Source organism: Zeus faber, assembly GCF_960531495.2.
Source record: "Zeus faber genome assembly, chromosome: 20".
In the NCBI taxonomy this organism is placed as follows: Eukaryota; Metazoa; Chordata; class Actinopteri; order Zeiformes; family Zeidae; genus Zeus; species Zeus faber.
In genome coordinates, this window is record NC_137207.1 from 22,895,562 (window position 1) to 22,908,815 (window position 13,254).

At 50.4% G+C, this 13,254-nt stretch overlaps 2 protein-coding genes across 3 annotated transcripts in view; one reads left to right on the forward strand and one right to left on the reverse strand.

Moving 5' to 3' along the window:
• Positions 1–3,038, forward strand: arl3b (ADP ribosylation factor like GTPase 3b). The gene is made up of 6 exons (XM_080021877.1): positions 1–43; positions 1,053–1,196; positions 1,430–1,546; positions 1,661–1,711; positions 1,802–1,987; positions 2,110–3,038. Exons 1-6 carry the CDS (start codon positions 41–43, stop codon positions 2,155–2,157), a joined length of 549 nt encoding a protein of 182 aa, XP_079878003.1. The 5' UTR covers positions 1–40; the 3' UTR covers positions 2,158–3,038.
• A 2,221-nt stretch (positions 3,039–5,259) lies between these two features.
• The window catches only part of trim8b (tripartite motif containing 8b), a 9,618-nt gene continuing 1,623 nt past the window's right edge, over positions 5,260–13,254 (reverse strand). The window contains exons 2-6 of one of the 2 annotated variants that reach the window (XM_080020811.1): positions 11,965–12,594; positions 9,419–9,514; positions 8,967–9,232; positions 8,732–8,847; positions 5,260–7,641 (exon numbers count right to left, since the gene is read on the reverse strand). In XM_080020811.1, coding sequence (XP_079876937.1) covers positions 6,953–7,641; positions 8,732–8,847; positions 8,967–9,232; positions 9,419–9,514; positions 11,965–12,552 — 1,755 coding nt within the window. In that variant the 5' untranslated portion in view covers positions 12,553–12,594 and the 3' untranslated portion in view covers positions 5,260–6,952. Of the gene's footprint in view, positions 7,642–8,731; positions 8,848–8,966; positions 9,233–9,418; positions 9,515–11,964 lie in introns of both variants that reach the window. The other variant, XM_080020810.1, reaches the window with a different exon arrangement.

Below are 13,254 nucleotides of genomic sequence, written 5' to 3' on the forward strand. Positions count from 1 at the left end.
AGTAACCCTCCGTGGCGTCTCTGGGAGAGAAGACAACAAGATGGTGAGTTGGACGCGCGGCGATAATCGGCGCCTTGTTACCGGGGGCCCGGTCGCGGGCCGAACGTGCCGTGGCGACAAAACGGTTCCGTTTCGTGCGGTGGCGCGTCTCCCTCGGCTTCGCGGCGTTTCTTGTTTTTGTTTTTTTACGGGGGGGGGACAAGCGATTTAAGTGCGAAGCCCCCGTTCGTTTACCACGGGAGATGGGGCCTACACGGTACACGGTCCCGGTACAATATATACACAGTACAATTTACTGCATGTGTATATACACAGTACTTTATATATACTGCATGTGTATGTACACAGTCATTTATATATACTGCATGTGTATATACAGTACTTTATATATACTGCATGTGTATGTACACAGTTATTTATATATACTGAATGTGTATATACAGTACTTTATATATACTGCATCTGTATATACTTAATATACACAGTACTTTATATATACTGCATGTGTATATACCTAGTATTTTATATATACTGCATGTGTATATACACAGTACTTTATATATACTGCATTTGCATATACATAGTACTTTATATATACTGCATGTGTATATACACAGTACTTTATATATATTGCATCTGTATATACTTCATATATACTGCATGTGTATATACACAGTACTTTTCATTCAGTGAATATTGAATCTTGAATCTTGTATATACTGCATGTGTACAGTATATACTGTATATATACATGCTATATACTGTATATGCTTCCTCTACCTACATAGTTTGCGCAGCCTTTGTGGTTTCACTGCAGCGTTCCCTGTAAAATGCACGTCTTTTAAACGGAGCTCGGGCGGAGGCTCGTCTCCGTCCTCCATCCTCCCTTAAGCCGGGGGGGGGTCGCAGGTTGACCAGCGCGCCCCGTGGCGGGAGATCCGGGGGTGGGCGGGGCCTCGGGAGGGAACGCCGTGGCTGCGGCGCGCTGCCGCCACAATGCCGGCCCCTCACGCGACTGTTTTTGTCCCCGTCCCCCGACCGGACGGCTGCAGGGGCTGCTGTCCATCCTGCGCAAGCTGAAGAGCACGCCAGACCAGGAGGTTCGGATTCTGCTGCTGGGTCTGGACAACGGGGGGAAGACGACGCTGCTCAAACAGCTGGCATCCGAGGACATCAGCCACATCACGCCCACACAGGTACGGAGGGGGGAACACCCGGCTCTCGCGGCGATTTATTTCCATGATGATAGAAAGTATACGGTGTTTTCTGCCGTCCCCTTTTTGCTGCTGGAACGATGTAAATGTCCCCGTTGTGGGACTAATAAAGGTTTATCTCTCCCCCCCTCTCCTATATACCCGGCGGTGCCGACGATCCGGTGCGTCCACGCGGCGACTTTGTTCCCCCTCCCCCCGTGTCCGAACCTCCCCAGGGATTCAACATCAAGAGCGTCCAGTCTCAGGGCTTCAAGCTGAACGTTTGGGACATCGGAGGACAGAGGAAGATCAGACCGTACTGGAGGAACTACTTTGAGAACACTGATGTGCTGGTGAGGGAGTCCCCCCGGGGCTTCCGGGTTGCCGCTTTTTAGAATAAAGTCGGGAGACGCTGATTCGCGACCCGCCGCCGCGTTCTCACCGGGAAACCTGCCGTTGTGTTTCAGATCTATGTCATCGACAGCGCCGACAGAAAGCGATTTGAGGAGACGGGGCAGGTAACGACCGACTACAGGGTTGAAATATGTCGATTCGGAAAGTTCCGAGGGTCTGACGTGCGCGTGTGTGCGCGCCCGTGCGCGTCACAGGAGCTGACCGAACTGCTGGACGAGGAGAAGCTGAGCGGCGTCCCGGTGCTGATCTTCGCCAACAAGCAGGACCTGCTGACGGCGGCCCCGGCGTCCGAGATCGCCGAGGGCCTCAACCTGCACACCATCCGCGACCGCGTGTGGCAGATCCAGTCTTGCTCCGCCCTGACTGGGGAAGGGATTCAGGTGAAGAGGCTCCGTAGCATTTCTGTACCTTTACACACGTATATATATATCTTTTTTTTTTTAGTGATTCTGTATATGTGTGTGTGCCTATATCCGTTCTGATTTGCTCTATTCCTTTCCAGGAGGGTATGAACTGGGTCTGCAAGAGTGTCAACGCAAAGAAAAAGTAGCTCCACCGCTCGTCCGCTAAGATTCAGAAGCAGCGACAACACACACACACACACACACACACACACACACTTATAGCCTCTTGACCGAAGATGGGAAATATTCCTGTGAATGTACACACACTACTAATAAATCATGGACTTGAACAGTTTTCTAACCCGGCGGATCCCTCCCGTCTCCTTGGGCGGTTGAGTTTGTTGTTTTAAAGGGAGCTTCCGCGCCGTCCCCATTCGAGCCACTTCCCCAGTCTCCCCCCGTTCGCCGCGTTCCCCCTCAGCCGCTCCCCCCACGGAAACCCCCAAACATTTTCAGGAAACCCTGTTCGGTTTTGCAAACGGAGCCGTACGTCGTGTCTGGGCATCCAGTTGACCCCCCCCCGCTTTTTTTTTGTTGCTTTATCAGTGATGAAGTGGCGTTAACCCCCCCCCCCCCCCTCCTTGTTTTGCTTTGAGTTCTTCCCCCGTTACCGCTCCATGTTTAACTGCTGTTTCCTGCTCTGGCTTTACTATGGTTTGAAGTGAGGTATATTTTTGTAATACTTTATAGGTAACGTAGGACGCGTTCAAACAACATCTGGCCTGCCGCGTGTGTGCGCGTTTCTTAGGACATGTTGTGTCCACTTGGCATAGTGTCCCCTGTAAAAGTAAGGATGGTACATGTTAATATGTATAAACAAAAAGATAATAATGAATTTAAATCATCGAGAGCTACTGCGTTTGTTTTCATGACCAATTGTAAATATCTCGGCCCTGCTTCCATATGTTATGCACATGTAGAGTATTTGTTACTCAGCTGGACTCGTAGCCCATAATGTTTGCATATCTAATGTGTCGGTAGACTTTTAACAAAGGTAATGTTATTATTGAGTGACTGTGCTTTTTTTGGGGAGGGGAGGGGGGGCGGGGTTGCTCTTAGGCATTTCCTTTTGATATTCTTGAATGTAATCTGACCAAGAGTTGAAGGTACATGAATAAAAAAAGGTGATGGGAGAAAAAAAAAAAAGTCTCTAAGAGACGGTCATTTCTTAACAACAAAACAAACAAAAGCACAAACAAAAAAAGGATCCAAAATGCCCCCGGTCAAGCGAGCTCACAAACAGACCTAGATACGGGACGGATGCAGCACACTGTGGGTTTTTTATTGGGGGGGGGGGGGTTATCAGACCTCCACCGGGTGGTAAATCACAGTCAGCTGGTGGTGCCACGTCTGGAGACAGAGGGGGGGGGTCGACTTCAGACAAGTCGACGTGTGCACGTTTGCTAAATTTAGAAAACCTCCCGAGGAACGCGGAACGTCGAGGCTTTTTTAACCGGCGGGGCGGCTCGCGTGCGGCCCTGGTTAAAAAAACAACAACGATAACAAAAATCAAAATCAAAAAGAAGCCCCCCTTCGCAGGCGTGCGGCCGTTTCCACTCGGGGAGATGGTTGGGGCCGCCAGGGCCCGCGATGATTTAAAACCTCTTCCCTCCCCACAAAGGTCGCCGTTGTCTGGCCGCCCCCGCCGCCGCGCACAATAAGCGCTCAGTGCCCCGGCGTCGGTGCCGCTCCGCCCTCGTTACGCGGCGCTCCCACAAAAAGGGTTCAGCGCTCAGACGTAAGCCGCGCTCGGCGACGCCAAAGCGAGTTAACCGATCAGTGCTTTGAGGATAATAAAACAATGAAGGCTGCGGGAGCTCGACGGAATCAAGAGTCAATTATCCTTCAGTCACCGTCTGTTCGGTCGCTTTGGTTTTTTTTTTTGGTCTGCAGGCGTGGGCTGAAACCCCCCCGCCGCCTGAAAGAGAACACCAAGTTCTGTGGTTGTTTTATCAGTGAATACAAAGGTTTTCTCCGCCACAATGTGTGGGTGATTTTAAGGAGCCAGACAGTGTGTGTGTGTGTGTGAGAGAGAGATGCATATCGTTCAGATGTCGGCGACAGGATTACTGCCTCTCTCTCCTTGTGGATCAGACAGCTGTTTAGCAGCTGTGTGTGTGAGGAGGTATGTGTTAGAGCGCAGGGTGTGTGTGAGAAGTTGCGTGTTAAGACTGCAGGGTGTGTGTGCGTGTGTGTGAAGTTGTGTGTTAAACTGCAGTGTGTGTGTGTGTAGTTGTGTGTTAGACTGCAGGGTGTGTGTGTGTGTGAGATGCTGTGTGTTAGACCACAGGGTGTGTGTGTGTGAGATGCTGTGTGTTAGACTGCAGGGTGTGTGTGTGTGTGTAGTTGTGTGTTAGACTGCAGGGTGAGTGTGTGTGTGTGTGAGTGAAGTTGTGTGTTAAACTGCAGTGTGTGTGTGTGTAGTTGTGTGTTAGACTGCAGGGTGTGTGTGTGTGTGTGTGTGTGTGTGAGATGCTGTGTGTTAGACTGCAGTGTGTGTGTGAGATGCTGTGTGTTAGACCACAGGGTGTGTGTGTGTGTGTGAGAGATGCTGTGTGTTAGACTGCAGGGTGTGTGTGTGTGTAGTTGTGTGTTAGACTGCAGGGTGTGTGTGTGTGTAGTTGTGTGTTAGACTGCAGGGTGTTCGTGAGAGATAGAATTTGTTATTTACGCCGCACCACCTCTGACACCACAGTTCCTGGCGCCCCGTTTCTCTACAGCGGTTTGCCGACGTGAGAAAAGGCGAGGCGCCAGGGACGCCACGCCCTCGGAAACCGACAAGGATCCGCAGCTGAAGGGATCGCTTGTGTTTGGAGAGCGGCGTCTACCAATATGGTCACATTTGAATGAGGGAAAAGGAAAAAAAAGACTGAACTACAGTGCTGTGTGTCACCCACACAAACCTCTCCATCCTGTTTCCCCCCCTGCAGGCCTCTACACCCACACCTTCTCACGGGCCATTTGCACTCTGGTTGGAGGCCTGCACAGATGTATCACACGGAGTTAGTTCACCACTTCAATAAAATACATCCACACACACACGCTTGTCTGCAGATCTGTATGATGAATGCGTCAGTGGGAGTACGGCAGGTTGTTTTTGGGGTCAGCGGTACAAGTGTGGGCGCACGCACAAACGGAGAATTTCTGGCTGACGTGAGGAAGATGAGGACTGTGTGAGAACCGGGGGCGGGGCGGGGCGGGGGGTCGAACGCAGAAGTAAACGAGAGAGGCGGGTTTAAATTCATCGATTTATTTGGAACCCTCCTCCAAATGACATGTTTAACTTTTTTTTTTTTCCTTCCCCCATTTCACAAAATATTTACAAAAAAAAGATACTTCTGATACTTTCTGTTGGTTGACTCCTGTAACAATTTTTTTTTTTCTTTTATTTTTTTAAGGATGCAACCGTTCGCTTACATCAAGCTGTTGTCTTTACAAAAAGTTAATGGAAAAAGATCCTCCCATCCTTCTTTCACACTTTTTTTTTTTTAACTGCATACAGTTTTTCCCCCAGCGTTCTTCGAGTGCTTATATTAAAAAAAAACTAAAAAAAAAAACCTTCCCAGCATGCTTACAGCTGCAAACAGGAAGCCATGACCGAGTGTGCTTGTCGCGAGGAAGTGACATCTTTGCCCTGCAGGAAGTACAATTACAGCATCCTCAATCCTCCAGATACTTTTGTTGATTAGTTTGGTCTGTCCAGCCTCGCCTCCGCCTCTACGAGTCAAAAGAGTCTTAAGACAAACATGGAGCCTACGAATGTCGCAAATAACACAAATCTTATAATCGCAACAACTCAATCTAAACAGTTCCAATTTGCGTACTGGGGGGTGGTTGAGGGGGAGGCCTGGCAGCGGGGGAGGGGACGGGGCCCTCCCTGCGCTCGGAGACGGGGGCTGGATTCCCAGAACCCGGGAGCAACGCTAATCTCCTCGGATGCAGCTCCAGTGTCCTCCTGCGGGTCGGCATCTGGGGTCCAGGCGTACCGGGATCCAGGCGTACCGGGGGGCCGGGCCTCCCCAAGTGCATTGTGGGCGTTCCACACGGCGGGGAGGGGGGGGGGGACGGGGACGCGGAAGAGCATTCTTTTTTTTTTTTTGTGTGTGTGTTCAAGCCGTACAATACATCCCTGAACCGAGCAAAGAAAGGAGGCCTAAGTGTAGCGACCAGAAGAGGGGGGCAAAAGACAGACACGCCCTTCCCCTTAAAGAATCTATCAAACGTAGTCTGGTGGGCACGGGGGGGGGGGGACAAAAAAAAACAAAATAAACCATGACGGTAATAACGTAAGGCGACCGCGCTCAGCTTGGAGGGGGGTGGGGGCGGTGTCCTAGGGAAACGTCGGGCGCAACAGACCTGGAGCAGTGAGCTCGGCGCCGCACGCGGCCGTCCCCCTCGTTCCCGTCGGCTTCGACCGCCGCCGGCGCTCGAGCCTCTGGCGGGAACCGAGGGATGGAAGGGATTTAAGTTCAGTCCTCTGTCAACCTGTCACCTGCTCTATAAATAAAAAAATAAAAAATAAAATAAAATGTGTCTTTGTCGTCTCCGGGGCTCCGGGAGTCTATATTTGCGCCGGTGAATCTTTGCTCAAGTCCGAAACGTCGTTTCGAGGCCTAACGTTTTAACCGGTGACTGTAGTCTGTGTCGCTCTGACGCTTAATGATTAATTTGCGAGATGAGTGGTTGATGGGAAAAAAACCCCCCCCAAAGCAAACGAGAAAATAAACACAGATTGACACACACTGATTGATGTTTGAACCATTTATATGTGTGCGCTTGTTAACATTTGTTCAAGCGTTTCTGTATATAACTGTTCTATATCAAAGTGTGTTTGTGTGCACTATACTGTCAATTAAGTCTGTAAAAGTGTAGTACTGTGTGTGTCTGTCTATCACTAAATGTTTATGCGCACACGCGAGGTGTGCGTGCCATGTGTTTATGTTAACTGGTGACGTAGTGCTTTGCAGAGGGCTGCCCGTAGAGCCCGTAGAAGTCTGCGTGTCTGTGCGTCTGTGAGGCGTCTATCCAGTCCCTCACTGCCAAACCCTGCATGGACGGACCCCCGGAGGCCAGGCCGGGGGGAGGCGGGTAATCCTGGGCGCTGACCCAGGGGAAGGAGCCCGAGCGCGGGTACGGCGGGTGGCCGCGGTGGCCCGACACCGAGGGCACCCCGGAGCAGTAGCAGTTATCCATCGTACACACCAGGATCTTGCGGCCGCCGTACTGCGGCAGCACCGCCTGCTGGGAGGAATGGGAGGAGCCGCTGGCGCCGGGCGGGAAGTGGGAGGAGCCAAACACGGACCCGGAATGGTGGTTGGCGAGCGAGCTGCTCCCGCTCCCCGTCCCGCTGCCCTCGCTAATGTGGGGCGGCCCGCAGGGGCCGAGGGGCTGTTGATTGGTGGACTGGCCCTCGCCCGGGGTGGAGCCCGAGCCCAGGTAGGGCTGCTTGGCCAGCGACGAGGACGAGGAGGAGGAGTCTTTGAAGCCCGCGGCGGGGGCTTTCCCCACGTTTCCGTTTCCGTCCGGGAAGGCAGCGGAGTGTTTCCGTTTCTCAGCTCCCGAGCCGGAGCTCTGGCCGCTGGGGTAAGCAGGAACGGACTGTAGGAAGGTGGAGGGAGGGGTGAGGGGAGCTGGGGTGAGGGGGGGGGGGGGGTCAGGAGACAGGAACGTGGTGAAACAAGACGGTGGATGCATTACATTTCCAGCAGAAAACTACACATCCATAAATCCTCGCTACCACCAGGGCTGAGCTGGTCTACCTCCCCCGCTAACCTCCTGGCTCCTGCGGACCTGCTCGCTCCTACATCCTGGCTACTTCTCTGCTGAGCGCACGACCGTGTTGACCACAGACAGCGACGTATTTTCCAGTAAACACTGTGGAATTCAACCTTTGATATCCCTTATCACTTACACTCATTTGTTCCTGCCATTTATTTTTATTGCTACTACATTTCTTAAGGAAAATTAGCCTTTGTTTTCCCCCTCATCTTCTGTGTTTTTATTTTAACTTCTGTGTTTTTATTGTCATATCTTTGTTTTTATCTGACCACTACGCACTATTACTAGCCACCCTGAAACAGGGAGCCCTCACGCTTTCCTTCTTTTCCTTTTAGGGTTTTGGAAGTTTTACTTTTCCCTTCTGAAAGGCCTTTACACACCGAGGTAGCCACAAATTGCAAATTAATCGTAAATCTGACACACCGAATGTGGTCCCGCCAACCATTACGTGATTGACGGGAATATGTTAAGAAATTACAAAAAGGTTTTTTATTTATTTTATTATTTTTTTAAAGGAAATTCACTCCACCAAAAAAACGGTCCACCACAAATGCTTTCGGATGTCTTCAGGACGCACTCGCACCGGAGCTCATGGGCCGTCCTGCCCCACACGCTGTCTTTAAATCCATTATCTTATCTCTCACTCAGCGTTGATATGCAAGCTTGCAATGACTGCTGATGAGTTTGAAAAATAGTGACGTGCGAATGAAATCGGTCAAGTAAATTGCGCTCGGTGTGTAATGGCCTATAAAGTGAAGGGGTGTCTGTGATTGGAACTTGGGCCTGGTAAAGTCCGTCAAGACTGCAAGTGAGATAATGGCCTTCACAAATGAAGCACAATTAGAATTTCCATCAGATTTTTTTTTTTTTTTTAATTTGAGTTTCACATTGTGTTCGGAGTCAGGGTTTAGAATACAGCCTGATTAGAGGTGAGTTGTCTACCTTCCAGTGTTCTCCTCAAGCTCTTCTCCCTTTTTGAGAGCTCTGAAAGGAATAGCTTTGAATTTAGACTCCCAACTTTGTAAGGAGGGAGCGCGCCGCCCACGCACGCTTGAGACCTGCAACACACGCAGAGAGAAACAGCCAAGCTCAAGATCAAAGCGCTTCATTTGGTCCAAGTCAGCGTGCTACACAACCAGGGCGATCGAGTGGTTCTCTCTCTCTCTCTCTCTCCCACCTGTCCATGAGGACCTTGATGGGCTTGGTGTTCTTCATGAAGCTCAGCTCCTCCGCCTTGCTGAAGGCCGTCTGGACGGAGCTCAGCAGCTTCTGGGCCTCGTGGCGCTGCTCCCCCAGGGCCAGGACTTGGACCGTGTTCTCCTGGCAGAACCGGGACTGTGCCCGGTCCAGTGCCTCCAGGGTCCGTCCGAGGTCCTCCTCCAAGAGCTGGTGCATATGCTGGTACTGCAAGCGAACCTCCTCCTTCAGCTCGCACACCCTGTCCTGTAAGCCAACATGCGCGCACACACACACACACACACACACACACACACACACACACACACACACACACACACACACACACACACACACACACACACACACACACACTTTGTGGTTTCCCCGACACTTCAAACAGCGTTGTGCATCCCCGCGCACGGCGTGTTTGGCGCGCGGCGTCAAACCTACCTCCACCACACACTTGTCAGAGTCCAGTTTGCAGAGCTGCTCGTCAATGTCCTGCACTCTCTCCTCCACCCGCTCCTGCTGTCTCAATAGGTTTTGCTATAAAGGAAAGGAGGGCGAGAAAGAATGAAACGAAAGGAATAATAATTTAAAAAAAAAAAAAAAAAAAAAAAAACAGAAACAAAGAGGGAAATGGGAATTGAGAGAGTAACTTCATTTTTCAGGCCCCGGTGAACGTTGACCTCAGCTAGCACACGCACACGCACACACACACACACACAAAGTCAAGGAACCGGCTAATTTAGTCTCCATCGAATACACAATCCCTGTTAGCGGGGGAGAAGGAGGGGTGTGCTGCCATAGCAACAAACAGCTATTTTGTGTTTGCATGAGTGAGTGAGGAATAATGGGGAGGGGGGTGTAAAGGGAGGGAGCAGAGATGGATAAATGGAAATCAAGAGGCCGGGATTCTCACAGCATCTCGCTTTCCCCCTTCACCTTCATCACCGATAGATGCCGGTGCATTCACACACATTGGGTCAGATCTGTGACTCATGGCCATGTTGTGACAACAGCCATCATTATTTCTGGGATGGGTGTAAACAGCAGCAAAGGCCAGCTCTGACCAAACCAGAGTCTGAAGATCCCTGGCTGACAGCGCTGACGGTGTATCAAGCCAACATACCAATTTCTCCAGATTAATAACCACAGCAAATTTTTCTTCCAGTTAACTCATATTTTATCTGTGACGCAAGAAAGGATAAAATAAAAAAAAGATTGTATGGAAGACGACACTTTAGGGACCTGGATATATACTGCGTAAAAATGAAAGTCAATCTGATCCAGACAAATATATATTGTGTATTGTAGGTTTGTTTATGATTAGTCTCAAACAAGACTGTGGATCGTTAATGGGAAGATCTGCCTCTGCCATTTTCTTAGCCATTAGTCCTACAAGTCAATGGCTCGAGATCATGTGGAGAGAGAGAGAGAGAGAGAGAGAGAGAGAGAGAGAGAGAGAGAGAGAGCGCGCTAGATTTGAGCTCCGAGCAGAAACCAGAGAAGTAACAGTATGCAAGAGGTGATGGGTTCCCGGATAGGGGGGGCTAAAAGAGAATGTCGGGGTTGCCTTTGGTGGTAGTCGGCTGTAAGGGAGGGCCCTATTTAGCTGTCAGTTCAACATAGTGTCTTTTCCATCAGGATTGCCCGGACGAGCGAGCAGAGCCAAAGGGAAGGTCAGCCGTAGCCTGGAGAGAGTTCAGGATTGTGGGGAGGGGTTACATGGGTGAGGAAGGTGGGGGGAGGTGGGGCTCACAGAGGTGAGGAGCTGGGGGGTGGATGGGTTGTGTTGAGAGGCGTGGTAGCGGGTTCACTGTGCACTGTTCCTTCTCTGATACCTCACATTCAGTGTGGGGGTGTTGCACGTGGGGTTCTAGCATTAGGAAGACGATAATTATGTATATAAAAAAAAAAAAAACAGGAGGCATTGCACTAATGCAGTAATGGAAGAGGATGCGAGGGAATAGGTAATAGTGCTATAAGTTTGGGGCTGGTCCATCTGTGGCTGCTCCCCTTCCCCAGGCAAACTATAAACTATACGTAAGCTGAGTCATAATCTGAAACACCCAAAAAAGAAACGACCTAGTCACCGTCAGCGGCCAAACTTGGTGTTGGGTGTGATATATGACTCAGAACTGAAGCGTTTACGGCTCCCTGACAAAATTTTTTATCCCCCCAACCACCTACCCAATACGCCCACGTCCGAAACAAGAAACAGCGATGCAAACAACCTGACGACCGCCGCCTTCCGCCAAGTACAGGATACACGGCCGAAGGCCAGGGGGGAACAGAAGAGGTTCATAAAAACGCCCAAGGTAACCGGAATCAAATGACGAATCACTTTAATTTCTCCCCCTAAAGCCCTCCACCCCCCGCCTCCAACTCTTCCCACTGGCGATCCCAAGCTAGGATGCACCTGTGCTGGGGAGATAAGGCCGCCTGAGAGCCTCGCATTGTTCCCCCCTTAGCTGCATTGTTTGTCATTCCAGCAGATGAGGACGGGTTTAGAACAAATTGAAAAATGCATTGTTTCAAAGATAGACACACAGGCTCCTAAAAAACCACTTACATTTAAATAGTTTCTCAAATTGGTCAATTCTGTTTTACATCAAATAACAGTTGTAGTGAAACTGCCAGAGGATGGTTAAAAATGGCTTTCAATAGACATTTATTAAATGGTCTCTCTTTAGCCATGTCTTTTGTGCAGTCAGCAATGCCGTTAAAACTGATTATTTGTAGTGGCTGTGTTTTCTTTATGAACATCATGATTATGATAAAACATAATTTGACAGTTTGATTACTGAGCAATACTTGCAGCATGTCTGATTCCTAGTAGCCTGTGCCGTTTCTTATGTTTGAACATGACGAATATAATGGATTGCTTTAATACCACCTGCCCTGGCCAGTTAGACAGGGCCGTAAGTCAAGAGATGGTATGTGTGTGTATATAGCGCATGCATGCATTTGTACAAATGTGAGAAAAGTCTTACTCTTATGTCATTCCGCCGTAACTCCACATCGGTGACTGCGTGGCCATGGCTGGGGTGGCAGCGTGCAAAGCAGCAGTACTGACACACGGCAGTCTGCTCAGCATCGCAGTGGTACAGCCTGTACTCGTCGTGCTGCGGACAGGTCCAGGCTTTCACAGCCTCCGCCTCCACCAACAGGTGCCCCAGGGCCGAGCACGGCTGCTGCAGGTGTGTCTGGACGTGGGATTGGCAGCAAGGTGCGTTACAGCGCAGGCAGACTTTGACCGCTGGGAGTGGCGGGCCGCGGCGGCACAGGATGCACTGCAACGGCGGCGTTGCCGCCTTCTCCACGCTCAGGGCGTTGTACTTCTCCACTATGTTGGACAACTTGTGGTTCTTCTCCAAACTGGGCTTTTGCGTGTAAGCGTGGTTGCACTCGGGGCAGCGAGCCAGCGAGGAGTCTTTGGCCCAGGCCTCGCTGATGCAGCCCCGGCAGAAGTTGTGCTTGCAGGGCAGCTGGATGGGGTCCGAGAAGACGTGCAGGCAGATGGGGCAGATCAGCTCCTCCTCAAAACAGTTCCTCCATGTCTCAGCCATGTCAGAGGCCATGGTAGTCAGTGCAGCGGTACTGTCTGTTCTCTCCGGACAGACCTGGTGAATGAATGCTTGTCTCTTTATCTTCAGTGAAACAAAACAAAAACAAAAAATCTGATTCTGGCACTCTGACAGCGGATGTCAAGACTACTCAAAAAAAGAAAAAGAAAATGAAAAATAGCTGCAAGTCTAAGGATCAGTTCACAATTCCTGTGACCAAAGGACAACAGCACGTTAAAAACGAGGAGGGTATGGGCGACTCCCTGACAGATGTCTAGTATTGCTTATTGCTGGGGCATGAAGGCAAATTCCAGAAAATGACCAGAGAAGGCCTCGGGTAACTATGACAACGGCTTTGTGATTACAACACACGGCCTCGGCCTGACGCGATTGTGATTACAGTAAAAGGTTCTTCACTTCCCAAAAAACACACGCAGGGCGTGCTTTCCACATGCGAGCCGAGCCTGCCGGAGGAAGCTATGGCCTACATTCTAGTCATCAACACCATGAAATGAAACAAGGCACAGAGAACCACCGTGTATGTCGCTTTGCTGTAATACCCACGGGCCCGTTACGGGATTACAACGTAAACAGCAATATTAATCAAAAGACATTTAATCAGTGTCTGCGTAGGCCCTTACCTTGGGGATTAAAACACACACACACACACACACACGCGAGCTCGTCTCGGTCCTAGGCCCGTGTAGCATCGATCCG